This window comes from Schistocerca serialis, chromosome 4, assembly GCF_023864345.2.
Source record: "Schistocerca serialis cubense isolate TAMUIC-IGC-003099 chromosome 4, iqSchSeri2.2, whole genome shotgun sequence".
Taxonomy (NCBI): domain Eukaryota; kingdom Metazoa; phylum Arthropoda; class Insecta; order Orthoptera; family Acrididae; genus Schistocerca; species Schistocerca serialis.
In genome coordinates, this window is record NC_064641.1 from 602,876,218 (window position 1) to 602,902,106 (window position 25,889).

Sequence of the window (25,889 nt, forward strand, 5' to 3'; positions counted from 1 at the left end):
TGTGTCACACATTAGTAGCATCGTGATATAATCATGTAGCTGTTAAATAAACTAACCACTGTGTCATCTGGTATCTCTCAGAAAGCACTTTAAATCCATAATGTATTTTCAAGTAAACCAAAATGTTGCAGTAAAATCTCATTAGCAGTACTGTTATATGTTCTAAGTATGTAAGCCGTATATTCGTTACGTAATCATGCAACTAACAACCAAGAATGTACACACACAGTAACACTGTGTCCTCTATTCACTATCACAATGCAGTGGTAATTACTGTCTAAATATGTTCCCTTGGTTCTAGGCTGGATAGTTAACTTTAAAACATTGTTGCACGTTAACAGTTTCTAAGTCTGACAATGCATACTAGAAATGTAAAGCGAAAAATTTTATGGCAAAGACAAAGTTAAAAAGCAGATTATCTTTCAATAAACGGTTTTACATGTGAAATGTGGTGCAAGCCTTTACTCTTACTACTATGCAGAGCTCCAGCTTCAACGGAATCATCGTGTGGTGTATGGTACATCGGTAAAGAATGCTCAAATTTTTCTCGAGGTTAGCGTCTATGTTATTTTTCTCTGAGCCAGCCGGCGCACGTGGCTGCCTGCGGTGCGAGTCATTGTCTGCTATCTCTTTGTTGGCGTGTGTCGTTTTTGGGATTAGGAGATCTAACTTCTACAAATTCACAATGTCGAGAGGGCCCTGCCCTGTTTGAATCCCGCCAGTTCTGATGCAATTCAGGTCTGTCGTTACGATTAAATCGTGTGGTCAAGTAGGTATATTCCATAATTTCTTTCTTGTCGGTCACGTGGTGGAGGATTTCTCCCTGAACCGTAACTGCACACTGAACTGTTGCGTCTAAAGTTATTCTGTCTCCCTTGATAATAATTGTTTTGGTTCCCATATTATCTGTTTCTATGGTTATCTCTGTCATATTCATTACTACGGAAATGCGATCTTTCTCTGAAACTATTATTCTGCCAACGGTTGTCATACGGGTGGTGTCTGTTTTGGTCACGATTTGTGTTGTGAGAATATCCTTGTCGTGTCCAGTTATTATTTCTTTCATCGCGGAATTGTGACAGTTGTGACCTGTAATTGTTGTGTTCCTGTTTTCGCATCCCGCGATTGTCAGTGTCAATTTCCAATTCTTGTAACGGTCCCTGAAAAGCTTCATTGTCGTCTTTGCAACGTCCTGCCAAAATAATATGTCGTAAATGTTCAGGTAATTTGATTAAGCAAATGCGGATGAGTTCTGAGGGGCTGTATGGGTTTGACAGATACTGATTCTTGTGCAACATGTCTTCAAAATATTTCACAAGTCTGGAAAATTTAGATTGTTCGAAAAGTTTCATCATTATGATGCTATGTTTTACTCGGTCTTGTGTAGCTTGAGACCAATATGCTGAGAGGAAGGCATGATAAAATTCTCCTTCACTGTGGCAAACGTGAATGACCAATCGCATTCTTACAGCTGGTTCATTCTCTAAATAGCCACATATAAATTCTAATCTGTGCTCTAATGACCAGTTGGGAGGAAAACAATGAGAGAATTGATGGAGCCATGCTTGTGGATGAATGTCGTTGCCAGAATTCTTAAATGTTTTGAATTTACGTGTAGTAAGAAACAGCTTATAGTCAAAATCATCATGTCGGCGAGTCGCATGTCGGTCATTGTTACGTCGTTTCGGCGGTTCCATCTCAAAATTCGGTGTACCTTGCCAATTTCTTTCATAATTTCCGAAGTGCCCTGTGTTATTATTTTGTGGCTGTTCCGTATTTCTATGTCCCTCTTCCCGTATTGGAGCGCAAGCGTCCTCAGAAATACGTAATTCTTGTATTACCTGTGTCAGCTGATCTTGTACTTCCCGGATTTGTCTTTGGTCTTGTGTATTAATTTGATTCTGATTTTGTTTGAATTTCCTAATTTGTTCGCACTCTTCTGTGTCATTAAAGACTACCGGTTTTGTGTCATTCAGATTATCATCCACCTTCGTAGATATATTATTTAGCTGATCCGAAAGTTCAACTACTTTCTCTGATAATGAACTAATTTCCTCCATGTGTCTTTCTGACCCAATTTTCAGAGTATCTACTGTGTCCTTTAAGTTTTCCTGAGTTTTTGCAAGTTGCGTAACCGAATTGGTAGATGCAACTGAGTCAATTTTAGCTTGCAAGGTCTCATGATTTTCATGAACAATAGTTTGCAGTTCTTTTATGGCTGCTTCGTGATTCTATAATGCATTTTCATGCCGCGAAAAAATAGGTTGAAAATGCTCACAAATTTGTGTTTTTACGTCATTACAGACTTTTTGACATTTCGATTCGATGTTATGTAACTCAGTAGTTAAATCTTCACGTGTTTGTTCAAGTGTGGTGTCTAACTTCCAAAGATTTTGTTCCATTGTGTCTAACTTTTGGAGCTTATGCTGTGTTTGTCTCTGATTTTGTTCCATTGTGTCTAGCTGTTGCTGTGTTTGTCTCTGGTGTTGTTCCATTGTGTCTAACTTTTGAAGATTTTGTTCCATTGTGTCTAACTTTTGAAGCTTTTGTCCCATTTGTTGCATTAATTGTAATAACAATGCACTGGTGTCTGAAACATGTTCCTCAGTGCTATTCGGCAATGCATTTGAACCGGCAATATTCGCATTTTGAAAAGCAGAAAATGTGTCTTGACTTATTTGAGAAAGCGGCGAGGACGCAAAACCTGAATCTACAGTATTTGCTAGATTGTGTCCTGTCATTTCGGATTCCTGAGGCAAGCTGTTGCCGACCGATCGATCGATAATGCTTCCCTGTTCACTAATTGTTTCACTGCGTCCGGCCGTTGCGGCCGAGCGGTTCTAGGCGCTACAGTCTGGAACCGCGCGACCGCTACGGTCGCAGGTTCGAATCCTGCCTTGGGCATGGATATGTGTGATTGTCCTTAGGTTAGTTAGGTTTAAGTAGTTCTAAGTTCTAGGGGACTGATGACCTCAGAAGTTAAGTCCCATAGTGCTCAGAGCCATTTGAACCATTTGTTTCACTGCCTACACCATTATTTGCAGCCCACTCCATTTCCCTATGCACAATTACCAAATTACTACTTTGAACATTAGTTAATTCATTACTCGGCGGCGCTAACACACTGCTTTCGTCTTCACTGTCATTTCTCAGTTTACTTTGGAGCCTAGTATTACGTTTTTCACACGCCATTATTGTCACAATATTTCACATGACAACACAGAAAAACACAATTTGAAGAGCAAAACAAGAAAACACATTAACATAACATTGAAAATAATATCTCGTTAATTGCAAGCGCAGCTGCGAAATACTTGGTGCAAATCTACACGCATGCCACAACTGTTTTACTGTACAAGAATGAAAAACTACAACCACAAAGGAAATTCTCTCTACAATTACGCGCTAGCAATAAACAAAGGCTGCACTAAATGCACAAACTACAAGAAAAAATCAGAAGATTCCAGTGAGGTATCCTCGGCTAAGGGTTGTCATATGAAACGTCCCCTTAGAATAATTATACACGACTGTGTTTAAATTGACACACAATACTTTTTTTAGCGCGACGCAATCTGACTATTAAAAATCCCTACAAAAGAATGGCCCTGACTAACATTAACCTATACCTTTCACAAATCACTTACCTCACAAAAATCTTCGTTACTCGAACTACTGCAATACAGCGAGCGCCACTACAGCCGGCTAAATAAAAGATTCAAACTACTGAAGGTAATAACTACTGATAGGCATAGTTAGCAAATGAAAGATTTTAATAGAGAACAAACAACGTATTTACCTTAATAGTGTTCAAAATTCATAAATATGTAGCAGTTCATGACATCCAGTCTTACAAATTTCAAAACTCCGCCATTTCTCTCCCCACATCCACCACTGCTGGCGGCTCACCTCCAACTGCGCAACGCTACGCGCTGTTAACATACAGCTGCCCAACACTACAATGGCAGACAACAATGCAAACTAGCCACAGACTTCACACAGCACAGTCAGTGATTTTCATACAGAGCGCTGCGTGGCGTTACCAATATAAAAACCTAAACAGCCTACTTACAACTGTCCTTCAGAAGGTGAATGGGACACGCAGTCAGTTATTACATTTGCTACGTCAATTTATTGGGTCGTTTGCATTTATAGGGAAAAAATAAAATCGTCGAATACATGTGCACTGGCGAATGAAGTACTGATGTCAAAGGCTAAAAGCTTCTAATACAAGATTCACATTGTAATTAACCGCGAGAAAATAATCTTGCAAATGTATGTCATGCAATGTTCTGCTAGTTTAGCGTACCGAAAACCGTAGTTAAATCACGACAAGTGGAGTGCAATCGGCCTTTCAGACACTGATGCCAGACTTAAAATCTCCTCTGAAATATTCTCGATAAGGAATCCTCATGCCCCACTGCCAGTTTGCTGAGGTTTGGCTGCTCTACCTATATATAAAAAAAAAAAAAAAAAAAATAAAAAAAAAGCACAGTAACTTAGTTAGATACGTATTTCATAGATCACGAAAGTTGCGTCTCAGTTCGGGATCAGAGTCAAGGTGCATGAGTCCAATGCTCATTATAAAAGAACTCTTTGGTCATAAAAACAAGCGACTGCAGTCCTCGGTCTTTTCTCTGAATTCTTATTTAGGAATATGACAGGAACGGCCAATCGAAGCAAAAAATTCTAGTTAACATCGGCTTTAAAATGCATACCGCAAGAGCTGTAATCACTTGTTCCATAATTAGGTGTCTTTCACTATAAAGACGATGACTAAATGCACATAACTCTTTAAGGTAGGCACTTTAGAGTCCCTGTTTAATGGACTTTTTTTGTTTTTGTCCATACTACCACTTCAGAAAATATGTACAGCAAAGAGCTAGCAGCAGAAGAGATTTGTTTCACAGTATCGAAAATAAAGAAGTGCTCATAGCTCTTAAGGTATGCTTTTTAGAGACCATACTTACTGGATTTGTTTCTTCGAATGATTGTTCCTGTCATATCGCTCAACATTGACCGTTGACTGTTCCTCCTGGGACACCGTATAATTTATCGTTAAGATGGCCACTGTGCGGTGCGCTAACACCGCTACAGTGAGAACAAGAGATAAAGCTGGCACCACCTTATATTTTATTACTAGTGGGCCACCTGACCATAGAAAAGTTGTAGGACAATGTAAAGGATCTCCGGATCTATATGAAGACTGAGATTAACAGGCAATTATTTGCTGTGATCACTGACGAAAATAGCCAATAAAAATGGACAGAGAACTAAATGACGCTAACAGTGTGATGCAGTATCAAAAGTGTGGAAAACTGTATGGAGAAAGCGTAACAAAATCTACTTGTGTGGAAAACTTGTGAAATGAGAGTTAACTGTACATCGAGATGCCACAAATTATAACCAAATTCATCTACACAAATTGCTCACCAAAGTAAGCAAGCGACGAGATGCGCAGCATATGGTACGCAGTACCGCAACTGTGACACTTAACACTTCCCCAAAATCAGAAAACCGTGCACCCATCAGCAACAAATCCAACCAGTAGATGAGTAATGCTCATAGACCTCCCTCCAAAACTCTCTACTTAGAAAAAAAGAAAAAAAAAGAAAAAAATGGACTACTCAGTGCTGTTGTCAATGTGATAGAAGAGAATATCGCTTATTTCATGAAAAAATGGTGGAACGCTGCATAAACTTCACACTCTTGGCGTTCAAAACGTTGTTGTTGTTGTGGTCTTCAGTCCTGAGACTGGTTTGATGCAGCTCTCCATGGTACTCTATCCTGTGCAAGCTGCTTCATCTCCCAGTACCTACTGCAGCCTACAGCCTTCTGAACCTGTTTGGTGTATTCATCTATTGGTCTCCCTCTACGATTTTTACCCTCCACGCTGCCCTCCAATACTAAATTGGTGATCCCTTGATGCCTCAGAACATGTCCTACCAACCGATTCCTTCTTCTAGTCAAGTTGTGCCACAAGCTCCTCTTCTCCCCAGTTCTATTCAGTACCTCCTCATTAGTTATGTGATCTACCAATCTAATCTTCAGCATTCTTCTGTAGCACCATATTTCAAAAGCTTCTATTCTCTTCTTGTTCAAACTATTTATCGTCCATGTTTCACTTCCATACATGGCTACACTCCATACAAATACTTTCAGAAACGACTTCCTGACACTTAAATCTATACTCGACGTTAACAAAATCCTCTTCGTCAGAAACGCTTTCCTTGCCATTCCCAGTCTACATTTTGTATCCTCTCTACTTCGACCATCATCAGTTATTTTGCTCCCCAAATAGCAAAACTCCTTTACTACTTTAAGTGTCTCATTTCCTAATCTAATTCCCTCAGCATCGCCTGAGTCAATTCGACTACATTCCATTATCCTCGTTTTGCTTTTGTTGATGTTCATCTTATATCCTCCTTTCAAGACACTGACCATTCCGTTCAACTGCTCTTCCAAGTCCTTTGCTGTCTCTGACAGAATTACAATGTCATCGGCGAATCTTAAAGTTCTTATTTCTTCTCCATGGATTTTAATACCCACTCCAAATTTTTCTTTTGTTTCCTTCACTGCTTGCTCAATATACAGATTGAATAACATCGGGGAGAGGCTACAACCCGGTCTCACTCCCTTCCCAACCACTGCTTCCCTTTCATGCCCCTCGACTTTTATAACTGCCACTTGGTTTCTGTACAAATTGTAAATAGCCTTTCGCTCCCCGTTCAAAACGTATCTTCACAAAAAAGAGGTTGGTACAGGAATGGAGCATGTCCCATCGATAGGTCGGCTACCTCTCGCCACGCACAGCAGCCGGACGACTCAATTCAAACGGGTACATCAAATTTTGGAGAGAAAGCAATGTACCTTCAGACGTTGGTCGGGTGTTGTCTCGGTGTCTCTCCTTTTGATGTCGGAACAGAATAGGCAAAAAATGTTGTGCTCATTTATTCTCTGTGGATGTCAGTGGCGGCTCGGTGCCTTCCACTTATGCCTGGGAGAGACACTGGCTCCACCGATAAAACCATGAAGCAGGTCGCAGCGTTACTTCCGTGAAAACTGCATAACTCGAAGGAGACCTTCACCCCTCATAATGAAGTTAATTGACCGCCTCCTGCTGACAAAAAGGAGCCAGAGGCCACACCGGGAGAATATCTTCCCACTGAGATTACTCCAAAGCTTTCCTCCTAGCAAATATGTCCTGCACACTCTGAATAAAATTAATTACAAAATAATGGCAATAATGAATCAATATTTGTGCAGCGATATGTGACAGAAACGTCACATCAACTCTTCATCCCTCTTAAAAAAAAAAAAGAATAAAAACTCCCCGAATAGTAATCCTTGTCAGTCACCTGATTAAACTATCCTTGAAATTGATTAAGTTAAAGAATCACCGTAGTCATAAAATTTCCCTAAATATCAAGGCTATTGAAAAAAAAGCAAGTCGTGTTATTAACTTTTTTATTTGTAATAGTATTATCATCTGAGAATAAATATGGTACCTCAAATTTTTACATAAGTACAATGTCTCAGCAAAATCAAAATATTACATCGGAAACTCTATTCCATATAATGTAAATCTGATATTCATACAATCAGCGTTCGCCCTAGGTACACAACATATTCTTGATGCTTAACTGACACGATTAACCAAATTTTTTGTGTTACATAATGAAAGATCTGTGTGTAACACGCATATTTCGTGGAGTTGTGTCCACCAGTTTCAACTTATGACACGTGATTTCTGTAAAAAAGGATAATTAGATGTCATAGTCTCCCAGACTGAGATGCCATGATTACAGTAATATAATAATTTGTTTGTACGAATGTGTAACTAGGAAGACTAATATCTAGCAAGTTTTCCGTCAAAAGGACGCCTTGTGGACATGACGGCTCATAAGAACTCAACAACCTACAACATTTAATATAACAGCTAATATCCCCTATGGTACAGAAAGTCTACTTTTTTGTCTTTACTACTAACAAGTTATATAATGCATTTAACTGTGAGCAAAAAGACACAAAGTAAATGAAGTGATCTCATAGTTAAAAATAGAATCTTGTGGCACCTCAATGGACCTGGCGTAATTATTACTTAGAAAACTTGACAGCGAGAGTAGTAAATGTGGGCCTGAGCTGCACAGCTAAATGGCAGCATCTATCACTCGTTTATACTGAATACTGAGTAGTCGTGAAAAATTATTTTTAAAATAAATTAATTGTTTTTGTACACCAACTGGTTCTCCACAAAATGGAGTGTTCTCACATGGGCTTGATTTACAGGGTATTCTTAAAAATTTTCTTCTTTCGAGATACAGCTCAGACTGTGTAAGGCTAGACTCGTTTAAAAGCATGGGCAGTTCTGCAGCTTAAAGTTCCCTGATGGCCAGTTTACGTCGGCGCCTGTTTTGTGTCGGCCGACGCGGTGTTGACAAGAGGCGCATGCCAGCGGTTCCTTTGTGGGTTAACACTCGGGCCGGCCGCTGACCTCCTCTGTACCCGCTGCTTGGGACTTTCCTCACGTCTCTCCACAGCTCGTCAGGTCCAGAAACAGTCGTACGACTCAGTTAGCAAGTTTTGCAATTGTGCACAACACTATCCGGCACATGATAATCTTGCCTTGATGTATCTCAATGTTTAAAAGTTAGAATGAATGCGACAGTGTAACTAAGGAAAATTTAGTATTAAAGTTCTTTACCTTGATGCCTCGATTCAGTTTGTCTACTCACAAATTAAAGCAAATCAAAACATGGTTTCCGCTGCAAAAGTTAAGTGCGAATCTTGACATAGTCAATCTCTTTACTCAACTTTTTCTGCCCACAGAATTCGTAAGTTTAACAAACTACTGGTGCTCTACCTTAAATCAGTCTGTGTGATAGAGACCTGTGAGACCTGTGCCATCCATAGTAAGTTCAAAGAGAATGTCGTGCTTATAATTAGACAGGAAGTTCTAGCAATACAGGCTGGTGAACGCACAAAAATGACGCAGAGGAAGACAGACTTTCTAACATAAGTATGGTCTCGATCGCTCAGCGCCCTATTGGCAAAAGCCGGCGTCTGACAAATCGTCAAAACAGCTCGGCAAATATCCCAGGGCGTAATTCGCAACTGGTGGTAGGCCAAAAAAGTCTCATAAAGAGGTCGGTAATGCGCTCACTGATAATGCAGAACTCAAAATTGCTAAATCCTTCTCATGCCACACACAAAAGTGATCTCTCACATCACAGCATGATTCACTACACGCTTTACAATATTAAACAACTAGCAGAAACTAATTGTTTCCTCAAAGAAAGATACATCACCTCACAACAAAACTCATTACACACAACATGGACAGAAATCCAAAAGAAAATGAGAATACACACCGACAGGGGGGGGGGGGGGGGGGGGAAATTAGAGGATCGATACATTACATTTTGTTACATCTCCAAAACTTTGGAAACAGAAACAATAATATATATGGTCAGTATTCACCGTCGACTGTTATTGACTGTAGTTGCACTTTATTACCTGGAAATGGAAATGAGCCTACGACATTGTGGGCCAGGAGTCCCCTGCTCGGGGAAGTTCGGCCGCCGAGGGCAAGTACTTATTGCATTCGACTCCACATTGGGAAACTTGGAAACTTGCGCGTCGGAAATGGGGATGAGATGATGATGAGGACAACACAACACCCAGTCCCTGAGCGGAGAAAATCTCCTGCCCCAGCCGGGAATCGAACCCGGGCCCCTTGGCGTGGCATTCCGCCACGCTGACCATTCAGCTAACGGGGACAGACACTTCATTACCTAAAATATATGCAAAACAGCTCATACAACTTGGGATCATTGCGCCTTGGGATTTTGAGATTGGCCATTGTGGACATACTGGTGCTCACGATTAACAATAAAATATTTTGGCAAGAAGCATCATCACTTTACCCCTGATTTTTCCCTGCACAAAGAAACTACTGTAGAAACCTCAAGAGTAATATAAAGATGAAATAAAAATTTATTGCTAAACACAAACAAGAACTTTACCAGTTTTAATATCTGTGACAGAACACACTGATACATCAGTGTTGCCCATCTCGGCCAACAGGTCATCTGTAGCCTTGTCATACTTTAGCACAGAGATAGACTTGGCACCCAGCTACCTTCATTATCTGCGAAATGCAGAAATGCCAAGATTTTGGGCTGCGAGCCGAGACAGGGCAGGAGTGCTGGAACGCTCGGCCTCGCCGCACGTTTCCCCCACCGCCACGACACACTATCTCAGCGTGAGGTGGAGGAAGAGAGGAAACTGCAAATGCGCCGCATTTATATGGCAGTGCAGCCGCACTGCGTACGACTTGGTTTTGTGTTTCACATTTCGCAACAATGCAGATCACAAACAAAACAAATTTTCAGTATTTTTCGGAGCGATGAGGACATAATATACTTTTGATCTGATACAGTCTGCCAGCGTAGGACAGACACAGACAATTTCATAGATTTTAGCCATGTATTAATGATTTATTTAGTTTCGTAATCGAAAAAAGATCTTTCACAGAAATACGTCGGTCGAAATATTGTAGCACTTTTGCAATCTCATTATGGAGACGTGGAAACTCTACCTGAGGAAAGCAATATATATCCACTTGACAGGTTTAACGTAAAAGTATTTGTCATTCAAACGAGAATTACCTTGCAGGTCAATCAGTTACATCTGCACATGCACAAGGGTGTTTTCAACTGAAACGATAAACGGTTTCGAAAACAGATGTAAGATCGGCAGTGACCTCAGAACGTTTAGGAAACTATTCTCGTAATTCTTTCAAACCCACAATGAATTAATCAAACCTTGAGTTTTCATTAACACCACTGACCTTTGAGAAACGGCGGTGTTTCTTGTTGGAATGTGTCCCCTTCACAATGCGGTTTTCTTTTTAAAGGCATCCACATCAAATCAAACCCCAGTTGTTTCTCACCCTACGGTTTCTTACCGTGGAGAATAAGCGGTCAAGTCCACCTAAAATGTGTGGTCTGCAATCCATTCCTGATGTTCTAAATTTCATCCCTACACTCAGTTTCCCTTCATATATTCAACAATAGAGAATTTAAAACAGAAAAATCGTCCCAGCCTTTCCCCTTTACTTAATCAACGAACTTTTCAGTGGTGTATAAAGTCTCCACACTCTATGCGTGCCGGCCGGTGTGGCCGTGCGATTATAGGCACTTCAGTTTGGAACCGCGTGACCGCTACGGTCGCAGGTTCGAATCCTGCCTCGGGCATGGATGTGTGTAATGTCCTTAGGTTAGTTAGGTTTAAGTAGTTCTAAGTTCTAGGGGACTGATGACCACAGATGTTAAGTCCCATAGTGCTCAGAGCCATTTGGAGCCACTCTTCGTGTAGTTCCATCGAATTCTGTTGCAATTGACAGTGGAATAATGCATGTAACATCAGAAATTTTACTATTCGTACCATCAGTTTCTTCACGAGCTGCAAGTCCGCAAATTTAGCTCAAGAGTACCTGTTGATATACAGAACAATTAATCCCGCCTGTCGTCGCTGTAATTTTGTGCTCTTTCATTGTCAACTAGATCTTTAATTTCTTTCTGTATGGCATTGTAATATCGTTTTATAGCAAAGTTGCAGTAGCTGTCGCTTCTGCAGTTGAATAATAAATACTGAGAATTCTCATTCCTCTCTTCTGTCTTTTTCATTCGTTTTTAAAGGCGTGTGACGATAGATTGCTAGACTGCCTCTTTTTGTGCAAACAGCCTCTGGAACTGTGAATGTTCTTCATACAACGAACAAATAGCAAACAGTAAACACCACAGATCCACGACTCTGTCGTACGTAGAGAGTAGTCCTGACACAATAACTTCACACCACAATACTAAAATAAATGTCGCGCTGTATCGAGTACTTCCGGGAATTAAATAACAAAATCGAGACGGATGGAGACTTGGCCCTCAACGCAGCCTGTACGCTCAGTCCGCGTGAAGTTTAGCATGCTGTGGACGGCCCAGATATAGAGTCACACTTGTGGCTCCCAGTTCGGATCTGGAACCTGAATTTCAACTATTTCCACTGCTCCATTTTCCTGCTCTCTCGGCTGTCCTACTGTACCGTTTCCCGGGACAGGATTAACCCTCACAGTGTCTGGATCAGTGGTTTCACAAATTAGGACTCTGATTTTTAGGCTGGTTGCTGTTGCTACTTTCCCCTAAATTACTGTTCATGCTCTCGATCCCTCAAGAGACTTTGCACTGGTATCTTTCTGTTACAACACCCGCTCTCTTATCTTCTTGCACGTACTCATCGAGATCTGTTAGCATTAACTTGAATGACTCCGTATCATTGTTTTCAACACAGAGCAGGGATCTCTGATGTTGTGTTCGTATGTGTCAATGAATAACTGTATCAGCTCGTCACTACTGTGTGGGTGGTCAAGATGTTCATTGTGTTTTAGAATCTCACCGAAGTACACTGAATAGTTTTGAAAAAGGGTTGCTGCCAGTGTCGGAGCTTTTGTCATCTTTAGACACACCTTTTGTCCCGCTTGGTGAGTATAGCTTGGTGAGTATGATTTTGCATTTCAAATTTCGTGAAGGCTGAAGGGTTTCTTGTGACTGGTAATACTTTCGCAATTACACCGCTGTTCATGTGACTGTTCAAGAACTTCAGTTTCCTCCGAATTGCCCAAGAGTTCGGCCGGCTGTCCTTAAACTGCCCATTCCATGATTTTATACGTAGGTCTCTGCTTGCGCTATAGGCAAGCAATTTCCTCGGCGAGAAGGAAGTCCTGTTTGATGGACGCAGCACTTTATGCTGCACATCATTCTCTCGCATTGGCCCTGTCTTGGATTAAGGCATGTGTGCCATTAAGCTGCAAATTTTCACAATTGCTCCACCCATTAGTGCCTCTCTGCCTGCTCTCTGTTAGGGCTATTAATGGCGCTGCGACTAGCGATCGCTCAGTCTCAACATCGAGTTTGAGCGAAGTAAACGCCCCAGATTCTGTGAGTTGAACTGTTTCTGTAGCTACAGATTCATGTCGTTCCTCAAGAGCCTCCGCTCTTTGAGATAGCGAGAAGTTAGTTTCCTCTACAGCCTGCATCCTCTGAGGAAGTGAGATGTTTGGCTCTGAGCGCTATGGGACTAAACATCTGAGGTCATCAGTCCTCTAGAACTTAGAACTACTTAAACCTGACTAAGCTAAGGACATCACACACATCCATGCTCGAGGCAGGATTCCAACCTGCGACCATAGCAGTCACGCGGTTCCAGGCTGAAGCGCCTAGAACCGCTCTGCCACACCGGTCGGCGTGAGATGTTTTTTTCCTCGTCTTTCTTCAAATTTGACTCAGACTGATCTCCTTACTTTCCACAATTTCTGTTACCTTGCCCAGTTGTTCATCCACTGATGTCAATCGGGAATGACTTTTCTCTCTAAGTCTGTCATGTTTTCCCAAAAATTGTTTCCTATCTGTTTCGGCCTTTTCCCTTTGTGCTTCCTCTTTGCTACCGCTCTCCCGCTCGTCTTTTATAACTACTTCGGATTTGCTATCTCTCTCTTCTGCTTTCTTGTCGTCGCTTGTACACATTCCTTACCGCGTCGTGTGCCCACAGTACCAGCAGGTGGCATTCAATCTTTTGGTGGACAGTGCTCATCAGTTTTGATTGAGGGCTATAGGACACTGATGACTAAAAAATATTGTAGAGTTGGTAACACAAGAGCATCTGCCATGCAAATACGTACTTCGATGCCGACGAAATTGTTGGAGTTGGTCCTCCGTGGCCTCCCGTTTTCAACGAAAGTAGACGACGAACGGTGCGAACTGTGGCACGTGTACAATCGACAAAGATGGCTACTAGACTGTAGCTGGTGGTTGCTCTAGACACACCTGAGAAGTATACTTGTAACGTCTGGGTGACTCTTCAAAAGCTGTGGAGTAAACGGAGCCCGGCACTGTGCTACAGGTGCCTGTGTGCTGTTTAAAGGGCGCCGGCGTGGAGTGCACGTTGAAGCAATGAGAGAGAAATCCAGAATGGGCCAACATCTACCACGAGTAAGTCGTGAGTTACAAAAGGTTCAAATGGCTCTAAGCACTATGGCACTTAACATCTGAGGTCATCAGTCCCTAGACTTAGAACTACTTCAACCTAACTAACCTAAGGACGTCACACACATCCATGCCCGAGGCAGGATTCGAACCTGCGACCGTAGCGGTCGTGCTGTTCCGGACTGAAGCACCTATAGCTGCTCAGCCACAACGGCCGGCGTGAGTTACAGAAGAGCCTCGCTCAGACAGCTACTACATGTGGTGTGCAAGTTAGAAGTCGGCTGTGTCTTGAGTTCTACGCAAAAAGAGACGGAGAATATTTTGTGACGTGTGTTCTCTCTCTCTGTCCCACAGTACACGCAGTAGCTGTTGTCCCCTGACAGCTGGCGACGTTGGGTATGCGCCACAGGGGTACACTATTTTTTTTCAACTCACTTCCGAATGATTTATGTACGGAACACTATCGTTATTTCTTGTAAATGTAATATACACTAAGACAAAACAAAATAGATGCACCACGAAGGAATTGCCTGAATGAGACAGAAATCGGTAGAAGTGATGTACATGTACAGACAAGTAAATGATTAAAATTTCAAAAAAATTGGACGATTTATTCAAGAGAACGAGCTTCCCAGATAGAGCATGACGTAACGCGTTGGTCAACCTCTGGCCCTTAGGCAGGCAGTTATTCGATTAGACACTGATTGCTAGAATTTCTAAATGACCTCCTTAGAGATACTGTGCCAAATTCTGACCAACTGGCGCGTTAGATCGTCAAAATTCCAGTCTGGTTCGAGGGCCCTGCCCTTAATGCTCCAGACTTTCTCAACTAGGGAGAGATCCGATGACTTTGCCGGCCAAGGATACGGTTTCGCAAACACGAAGACAAGCAGTAGAAACTGTCGCATTTGTGGGCGGGCATTATCTTGCTTAAATGTAAGCCCAGGATAGCTTGTCATGAAGTGGAACAAAACCGGGCGTAGAATATCGTCGACGTACCGCTGTCCTGCTTCGGTGTGGAATCTCACTGACAGGAGTAGAATTGTCTACAGTGACGAGTCCTGCTTCGAACCAAGCCCCGATGACCAGCAAAGACGTTTCTGGAGACTCCCCACATTGCTGTGGCATACCAACCTGAGTGTTGCGCACCATACGACCTGACATCCAGGAGTGATGGTCTGAGGTGCCATTTCTTTTTATAACAGGACCCCTCTGATTATCGTCCACGACGCTCTCACAGCGCATCGGTACATCGACGATATCCTACGTCCCGTTTTGTTGCCCGTCATGGCAAGCCATCCTGGGCTTACTCCTCAGCAAGATAATACGTGCCTGCTCACTGTGAGAGTTTCTACCGCTTGTCTTCGTGTTTGCCAAGCCGTGCCTTGACCAACAAGGCGGCCAGATCAAGGCGGCCAGATCTCTCCCCAGTCGATAACGTCTGCAGCATTATGTGCAGGGCCCTCCAACCATATCGGGATTTTGACGTTGTAACGCACCAATTGGACAGAATCTGGCACTATATCCTTCTGGAGGACATCCAGCAACTCTGTCAACCAATGCGAAGGCGATCAACTGCTTGCACAAGGGCCAGAGGTGGATCAACGCGTTATTGACTTGCTCAATTTGTGAAGCCCGTTTCCTTGACGAGATCATCCATTTTTTCTGAAATTATAATCATTAGTTTGTTTGTACATTCATATCACATCTATCGATTTCCGCTCGCTTCGGATAATTCCTTCGTGGTACGTCGTTTTTCATGTCTTAAGTGTATTTGCTATTTTTACTTTATTTTAGCTTTAATAAAAACTGCAGAGGCAAAACGACCAGCGTCGTAAGTGCGATACCACGGAAATCAATTCCAAATTTTCAGTCTTCATCTCTACGCAAAAGTGCAGCAGAATGGCGCTATTGAGTGGAGTGTCACAGGACGCACTGACCCTTGCTACTGCGCATTGCCCCACCACCTGCTTCCTTAAGCACAGTGTAGTTTTGCGCCGGCTTCAGCTACGCTGTTCCAGTCTCAGTGAAGATCCGTTGTTACCTTCACGAGGTTTCATCTGTGAGCGAGACGCCAAGGCTAACGCTCTGACTGATGTCTTTGTAGGGAATTTCATCCAGAACTCCTATGCCTGGTGGAGGAGTTTTTAGGTCTGTACAGTGCTCCAGAAGAGGTGGATCACCAACTTGGGCAGCTTTGCCAGGTTAATAGTTGAAAGGCTCAGGCCGTGACGCTGACCAACCACCTTTTGAAGCAGCTACTCTTGACTAGACCCACTACATAGCAGCCATCTTCAGTAACATGCTCTCAATTCAGAACTGTGTGGAAAACTGTAAACAATCCACGGTAGTGACCATACCAAAGCTGGGCAAAGGTCTGCTCCTCTCAAGGAGCTACTGACTAATAAGTCAACTTCTGCCGACATCAAACCTTTTCGACAGGCTATATTTGCAGAGGCTGTTGCAAAACGTGTATGCTGAACATATTGGCTCCTAGAGAAGTTCAGATTTCAGTCCAGGGACTAGACAATCCTTCAGTTTCGGCAGTGGGTACAGGCGGCGATGAACGCAATGGTACGTCAGGAATTCTGCGAAGCCGACTTCTTAAATGTATGACATGTGTTCCGCAACGTGCAGTACGACTGCCTCCTCCAGTTAATCAGATTATATTAGAGATTAGGTTAGTACTTGTTCCATAGATCATGAATACGACACTTCGTAATGATGTGGAACGTGTCAGGTTAATAAAAGGTGTCTATACAAGATATTACATGACACAAAAAATTACATGACACAATATTTTTAAATTTTTTTGTGGGGGTTGGGGAAATTACCCACTTACTATATCCAAAAATTCATCTAATGAGTAGAAGGAGTTGCCATTAAGAAATTCTTTTAATTTCCTTTTAAATGCTATATGGCTATCTGTCAGACTTTTGATGCTATTAAGTAAGTGACCAAAGACTTTCGTGGCAGCATAATATACCCCCTTCTGAGACAAAGTTAGATTTAACCTTGAGTAGTGAAGATCATCCTTTCTCCTAGTGTTGTAGCCATGTACACTGCTATTACGTTTGAATTCATTCGGATTGTTAATAACAAATTTCGTAAGTGAATATGTATGTTGTGAGGCTACAGTGAAGATCTCTAGCTCTTTAAATAAGTGTCTACAGGATGAACTTGGATGAGCTCCAGGAAATTTTCTGATTACACGCTTTTCTGCAATGAACACTCTTTTACTCAAAGATGAGTTACCCTAGAATATGATGTCATTTGCAGAGAACCACTTAATGATTTTCTGAAAAACATCGTTTACAATTTCACCAGTTAATTCTTGTCTGTTGGATGTGATAGCTATACTAGTATCATCGGCAAAAAGTACCAGCTTTGCATCTTCGTGAATATAAAATGGCAAGTCATTAATATATATTAAGAACAGCAGAGGACTCATGTGAGTCTTCTCCCGACATACCTTCAAGAAAGGGCATTCCACGAAAAGGTCGAGCATAGGATCTCTTCGGACAGCAGCATCAGGAGGATCGGTAATGGAGCTGAACCCCTACACACAGACGACATGCCGATCGCAGGCCACAGCAGTCCGCACTGCAAGCAGACGGCACGGGGGTCTTCGTACGGAATGTGAATGCCCGCCACATTTTCCAACACCTCAAAGACACCATTGATCGCACAACTATCTGAACCTGTATTGCAGTCTGACTTTCAACATAGACAAAAGTCGAGACGTTATTATCAGTCGTCGGAACTTCCTGGACAAAGTAAAATACACATTTATGGGAACTCAGTGAGAACAGAATATCATTGTGCTTCACTTCGGCGTCAGATTAGACACTCATTCAACATAGTACCAAGACGTACAGAAACTGCGAGGAAAAGCCTTGGCTCGTCTTAGCCCTTTCAGACCTGAATATTTTATGGAGGATAGAAAATTTATCTTTATGTGGTAAGCTCTCATGTGATTTTTAAAATGATTTTAGATGCAAGACTTATACAAAAATATGTAACCGTTTTGAAAACATACTTTGTACACTAGGATTCATTTTATGAACTAAAGTAACTAATTACGAAATATTCTCTACTGTAATAATAGTAAAATGATCAGTCAATAATTAACATGCAAAACAACAACAGTATCGATTATATTATGAAGTATAGCGAACCTAGCCACATCCGTGTATTCCGGTGGTCACGAGCTGCTGCGAACTGCTACACTGACTTGCTGATATTTTCATACTGGTGTCCAACGGTTAGCAGCACTTGTTCATGATGAAAAGATTGATTGGTTGGTTGATTTGAGGGAAGGGACCAAACAACGAGGTCATCGGTCCCAGCGGATTAGGGAAGGGTGGAGAAGGAAATCGGCCGTGCTCTTTCAAAGGAACCATCGCGACATTTTCGTGAAGCGCTTTAGGTAAATCACAGAAAACCTACAGCAGGATGGCCGGGCGCGGGTTTGAACCAGCCTTCTCCTTAATGCGAGTCCAGTGTGCTAGCCACTGCGCCGCCTCGCTCGATGAAAAGGCTGAACATTCACAAACGTGCACCTCAGTTTTGTATTCGAAAAAAATACTTCTGTTGCCGCTAAGACAAAGTAAAAGTTAATGTACGCAATTGTAGCCAGAGGGTCTGAAAGGTTTAAGCAAGTCTACCCGTTATTGAACCCTGTATCAGTGTTACAGGAACACTATCTCATCCTGTACAAGTCGCTGCTTCGACTGTTGCTGGAGTATGGTTCAAATGGCTCTGAGCACTATGGGACTTAACATCTGTGGTCATCAGTCCCCTAGAACTTAGAACTACTTAAACCTAACTAACCTAAGGACATCACACACATCCATGCCCGAGGCAGGATTCGAACCTGCGACCGTAGCGGTCACGCGGTTCCAGACTGAAGTGCCTAGGACCGCCGGCCACACTGGCCGGCTGCTGGAGTATGCTGACATAGTGTCCGGGAATGGAGCGGACTCGCACATAAAGCGTGTCCATGACCATGCCTTGCGACTGGACACCATCTGCCACAGGTTAACACTCCCAGAGCGGTCATATTTATACACTTAAACACGAATTCCATAGTAGTGCCAATAGCAGATAGACGTAGCCTGTCTAGTGACAAGATAATCATCACCTAAGAATGAAGGAATTAAAAGGTATCATAATGATAGACAACCAAATGCAATGCACCAAAAACGAGCTAAAAAATCGAAAGTTTTCGGGCTTCAACACAATCTGGGAACGCAGAAGAAGACCCTTCAAGGATTACTCCATCTGAATAAAATTCCCAATGATCAGACTCAGCGCCAAAGTCATGGCTTAAAATCCAAACCTCCTCGCAGTGCCTCGTGAAGTGACGGCAAGTGACAATGTTGTCAGTGATTCGTCTGTCGTAGAGGGAGGTTAAACTCAGTGCGCCCCCTCTCCCCTCCCTCCCCCCTCTCCCCAGTGCTATTAAAGAATAGTAGGCTATTTCCTGGCGCTGGGTTTCACTATTGTCACAGATACGACTGAAGGTAAAAACTGAAAGGAAGCTTCTGTAACATCAGCCCTGAGATTTTTATTGATATTGCGTAACAGCTAATGAATTATAATTTAATGGGTTTACATACACTCCTGGAAATGGAAAAAAGAACACATTGACACCGGTGTGTCAGACCCACCATATTTGCTCCGGACACTGCGAGAGGGCTGTACAAGCAATGATCACACGCACGGCACAGCGGATACACCAGGAACCGCGGTGTTGGCCGTCGAATGGCGCTAGCTGCGCAGCATTTGTGCACCGCCGCCGTCAGTGTCAGCCAGTTTGCCGTGGCATACGGAGCTCCATCGTAGTCTTTAACACTGGTAGCATGCCGCGACAGCGTGGACGTGAACCGTATGTGCAGTTGACGGACTTTGAGCGAGGGCGTATAGTGGGCATGCGGGAGGCCGGGTGGACGTACCGCCGAATTGCTCAACACGTGGGGCGTGAGGTCTCCACAGTACATCGATGTTGTCGCCAGTGGTCGGCGGAAGGTGCACGTGCCCGTCGACCTGGGACCGGACCGCAGCGACGCACGGATGCACGCCAAGACCGTAGAATCCTACGCAGTGCCGTAGGGGACCGCACCGCCACTTCCCAGCAAATTAGGGACACTGTTGCTCCTGGGGTATCGGCGAGGAACATTCGCAACCGTCTCCATGAAGCTGGGCTACGGTCCCGCACACCGTTAGGCCGTCTTCCGCTCACGCCCCAACATCGTGCAGCCCGCCTCCAGTGGTGTCGCGACAGGCGTGAATGGAGGGACGAATGGAGACGTGTCGTCTTCAGCGATGAGAGTCGCTTCTGCCTTGGTGCCAATGATGGTCGTATGCGTGTTTGGCGCCGTGCAGGTGAGCGCCACAATCAGGACTGCATACGACCGAGGCACACAGGGCCAACACCCGGCATCATGGTGTGGGGAGCGATCTCCTACACTGGCCGTACACCACAGGTGATCGTCGAGGGGACACTGAATAGTGCACGGTACATCCAAACCGTCATCGAACCAATCGTTCTACCATTCCTAGACCGACCAGGGAACTTGCTGTTCCAACAGGACAATGCACGTCCGCATGTATCCCGTGCCACCCAACGTGCTCTAGAAGGTGTAAGTCAACTACCCTGGCCAGCAAGATCTCCGGATCTGTCCCCCATTGAGCATGTTTGGGACCGGATGAAGCGTCGTCTCACGCGGTCTGCACGTCCAGCACGAACGCTGGTCCAACTGAGGCGCCAGGTGGAAATGGCATGGCAAGCCGTTCCACAGGACTACATCCAGCATCTCTACGATCGTCTCCATGGGAGAATAGCAGCCTGCATTGGTGCGAATGGTGGATATACACTGTACTAGTGCCGACATTGTGCATGCTCTGTTGCCTGTGTCTATGTGCCTGTGGTTCTGTCAGTGTGATCAAGTGATGTATCTGACCCCAGGAATGTGTCAATAAAGTTTCCCCTTCCTGGGACAATGAATTCACGGTGTTCTTATTTCAACTTCCAGGAGTGTATTATGCTCTTTTGTGCCATTAAATACACTCCTGGAAATTGAAATAAGAACACCGTGAATTCATTGTCCCAGGAAGGGGAAACTTTATTGACACATTCCTGGGGTCAGATACATCACATGATCACACTGACAGAACCACAGGCACATAGACACAGGCAACAGAGCATGCACAATGTCGGCACTAGTACAGTGTATATCCACCATTCGCACCAATGCAGGCTGCTATTCTCCCATGGAGACGATCGTAGAGATGCTGGATGTAGTCCTGTGGAACGGCTTGCCATGCCATTTCCACCTGGCGCCTCAGTTGGACCAGCGTTCGTGCTGGACGTGCAGACCGCGTGATACGACGCTTCATCCAGTCCCAAACATGCTCAATGGGGGACAGATCCGGAGATCTTGCTGACCAGGGTAGTTGACTTACACCTTCTAGCGCACGTTGGGTGGCACGGGATACATGCGGACGTGCATTGTCCTGTTGGAACAGCAAGTTCCCTTGCCGGTCTAGGAATGGTAGAACGATGGGTTCGATGACGGTTTGGATGTACCGTGCACTATTCAGTGTCCCCTCGACGATCACCAGTGGTGTACGGCCAGTGTAGGAGATCGCTCCCCACACCATGATGCCGGTTGTTGGCCCTGTGTGCCTCGGTCGTATGCAGTCCTGATTGTGGCGCTCACCTGCACGGCGCCAAACACGCATACGACCATCATTGGCACCAAGGCAGAAGCGACTCTCATCGCTGAAGACGACACGTCTCCATTCGTCCCTCCATTCACGCCTGTCGCGACACCACTGGAGGCGGGCTGCAGGATGTTGGGGCGTGAGCGGAAGACGGCCTAACGGTGTGCGGGACCGTAGCCCAGCTTCATGGAGACGGTTGCGAATGGTCCTCGCCGATACCCCAGGTGCAACAGTGTCCCTAATTTGCTGGGAAGTGGCGGTGCGGTCCCCTACGGCACTGCGTAGGATCCTACGGTCTTGGCGTGCATCCGTGCGTCGCTGCGGTCCGGTCCCAGGTCGACGGGCACGTGCACCTTCCGCCGACCACTGGCGACAACATCGATGTACTGTGGAGACCTCACGCCCCACGTGTTGAGCAATTCGGCGGTACGTCCACCCGGCCTCCCGCATGCCCACTATACGCCCTCGCTCAAAGTCCGTCAACTGCACATACGGTTCACGTCCACGCTGTCGCGGCATGCTACCAGTGTTAAAGACTGCGATGGAGCTCCGTATGCCACGGTAAACTGGCTGACACTGACGGCGGCGGTGCACAAATGCTGCGCAGCTAGCGCCATTCGACGGCCAACACCGCGGTTCCTGGTGTGTCCGCTGTGCCGTGCGTGTGATCATTCCTTGTACAGCCCTCTCGCAGTGTTCGGAGCAAGTATGGTGGGTCTGACACACCGGTGTCAATGTGTTCTTTTTTCCATTTCCAGGAGTGTATGTAACAACTATTATTTGTATGAGGATCGGACTATAAACTTAAAATTATAGCTAATACTCTGTGATGGCACCTTATCCTACTAATACGATCGTGTCAAGGGTGCATGTATCGCAAAAAAAGTTTAAAGAAGTATTTGTCACCTCTCTCATTTGCTTTACTCTTATAGAACAACAGCACAGATCTGACAAGTTCAAAATCGCGTTTTCGAAATCCGAGGCCACTATCTAAATCTTTATGAACGCACATTTGCACAAGTAGGTCACAGAGTTCACGCTTCTCGACGTGGCTGTCATTTCCAGACTTTCTTTCTTTGATCTGTCAACAGCCAACCGTGCCAGAGCTATTTCGGTAGTCCAAGCAACGGAGACGGGCGAGAATTGGAGCAATGTGTGCAGGCGCTTAATATCAGCACAACTCCACAGAAAATCGCTCCTGCTGCATAGACGTTTAGCAGAGCTAATTTGTGCTCCGTTGAGATCTCTGTTCAACTCGCCGCTACACTGAGTTCTGCTATCTGTGTAAATCTCTTAAGAGTGGTGTCAGCAAGGCCTATCGTGTGCGACTCTTTATTCTTGTCCGTATGAGTTTAACTCTAATATTTCCGATGTAGAGACACCTTTTAAAGTAAGGATGAAAGATTAGGAGCTTGTAAATTAATTTTAATTAACTGAAATTAATAATAAATAAAAGCAAATTAATTGAAAACGGAGTAACAAGGACTAGGCTAGAGAACAGAATCAAACACGAATTCGTTTAAGGAAATCACGATAAATTTAAAAATCAGAAGCTATTAAAAGTGTACAAGGGACCAACGCCAACTGTCTACGCGACTTCTCAAAATCTCTGCTCTTTTTGCGAACTCCTTTTTTATGTCTTAAAAGTTTTAGATAAACTATATATTCAATAAACTCTTCAGTATCTCTGGAAAATGTTAGAAAAATTTGTAAGCGCAGTTCTAAGGTGTTGTCAGCCCATTTTAATGTCAGTTCACGTTCCTAGTCAGTTAAGAAATTCTGTAAGTGCCTAAAATCGCCACAACATAGGATCTCTCAGGATCTGTAACTGATTGCTACAAGTTTGAACATACGTGCTTGGTTTAACAAAGCAATGGAATTTCACCGAGCCAGTCGCCATACGTGTTAACACTTCTAGGCACAAGAAGTTGTTGTTGTTGTTATTGTTGGCTCTTCTTTGCAGCGTAAAGTAATTAATTCCATCGTTGTCTTCAAATTAATCTTTTGCTTCATACTACATACACCCAGAACCACGAAACCAAAGTCATTGTGTTTCTTCTTAGATGGAGTACGACGTTAAGGCACTGGATTTTCGATAGAAGTGATTGGTTAGGGTTGCGGTCGTTTTATAATAAAGAGACACGCAGAATTGGCGTTAGCACACATTTAAGATACAAAAACGCTTGTGATCTCTCTGTTTCCAAATTCAGATGAGCCGAATGGAAGAATAATTAGAAAATAGACAACAGAACTTGCTGCTTAACATTGTATTTTGTGTGATTAAATATTTCTTTTGATATATAATATGATAATTTTTTAGTTTAATGTTTGAAATTAATGTGAATTTCAATCCATAACATTTTTTTGCGCTAGTTTATTCACCAACTTTATGTGTAACAGGTAAATATGACCAAAACAAATTTTCTTCTGTTTAAAATTATAGGCACGTATGAGAAAGTTGAGGAGGAAGAGGAGGAAATCTATGAAGTAATAAACGTGCACAAACTGAAATCAGCAACCCCCAACCTTCGGGTGATCAACTTGTATGGCATTAACTTCGTAGATGACAGTCACATAGAAGCTTTCAGTTCAAACTGCATACAGGTAAGTCGGCGTAACAATGCTTTTTGTTTTCATTAGAACATGCTATTCAGAAAACTGAGAGCTTTTTGGAGCAGTTTATAGGACGATGCATACCTAAAGCATTAAATAATCGCCGCGCGGGGTAGACCTCGGGCAAAGGCGCCTTGCACGGTTCGCGCGGCTGTCCCTGTCGGAGGTTCGAGTCCTCCCTCAGGCATGGCTGTGTGTGTTGTTCTTAGCGTAAGTTAGATTAAGTAGTGTGTAAGCTTAGGGACCAATGACCTCAGCGGATTGGTCCCATAGGATCTTAATTCGCAATGAGACAAAGACCACAGTTTCATAGTAATGTCCTCTACAATAATAACGGAAACAATGGCATGCCACAAGGTGTCTGGGTTAGGGGCATACACAGACAAATGCTTATAACGAAGGAACTCGACATTTTATGTTGTTGGGTAAATACGCTGTCGACAGAGACACTCTCCATGTTGTGATCCTCAGCTGTTCATCAACAGCGCTGAGTCGCATGACGCATGCGCACAAATGTTTACTGTGCAGCAGGCGGACGTACTCCTGACAGTCAACACGTGGACGCCACAAAGTAAGGTGCAGTGTGTGCTAAGGTTAGTAGAGTTGAAGTCTGTAACACGTGTTCAGCAGCATGCAAGAACAGAATGGAACGTGAATTCTCCGACATTTAAATCCATCTGTAGGATAGTACTTTTCAAGAAACGAGAAGTTTGATTTCAGATGCCCGAAAACATCATGAAAAACATGTAAATGAAGAGACCGTCGGACGTGTGCGTGAAGCGTTCGCTAGAAGCACACGTTAATTTTGCGTCACATTACGCCTGAGGATAACCGCAGACGATGTGGTTTTGCTGTTGAAATGTTGCATTCTATAGACAGAACCAACTACTACCTCAATGCAGTGTTGGTCAGTGATGAACCTACTTCCACATCTGTAGCAATGTTAACTGACATAGCTATCGAATATGGGGCAGTGAGGCTCCAGGAGAAGTGATTGAGTACGAAAAGGCACACCAAAATTTAAAGTGTGGCTGAGACTAAATAAACTAGTTGTGTGTGGTTCATTTCTTTTTATGGGGTCTGCAGTGACAGGGCCACCTATCTCGATATGTTGGCGAACTATCGAGTTCTACAGATGCCTTCCGATGTCATTGTACAGCAGGATGGTACCCCACCCCTCTACCATGGGGATGTTATCACATTTCTCCATGAGACGTTCCCTGAGCGTTGGATCGGAAGGGAAGGTCCCATTGCCTGGCCCCCTCGGCCTCCTGATCTGACTCCACTGGATTTTAGTGCATGGTGGTTTATCAAGGATATTGTCTGCAGGACAAAGGTTCGAGATCTGATAGATTGGAGACAACGGATCTAAGCTGCAGTAGAGCTTTAACACATGTCATGCTTACGAACGTGTGGCGAAAACTGGAGTTAGTTTCCATATCTGCCGAGCTACAAACGTGGCTACATTGAACTGTTCTCCCAAGCATACAAATGTTTGAGCTGATGTATACAATA

At 43.8% G+C, this 25,889-nt stretch overlaps 1 protein-coding gene across 3 annotated transcripts in view; it reads left to right on the plus strand.

The window, feature by feature from the left end:
• The window catches only part of LOC126475389 (F-box/LRR-repeat protein 2), a 710,612-nt gene that overhangs the window by 616,749 nt on the left and 67,974 nt on the right, over positions 1–25,889 (plus strand). For all 3 annotated transcript variants that reach the window (XM_050103215.1, XM_050103217.1, XM_050103216.1), the window contains one exon: positions 24,205–24,365. In XM_050103215.1, coding sequence (XP_049959172.1) covers positions 24,205–24,365 — 161 coding nt within the window. The remainder of the gene's footprint in view (positions 1–24,204; positions 24,366–25,889) is intronic.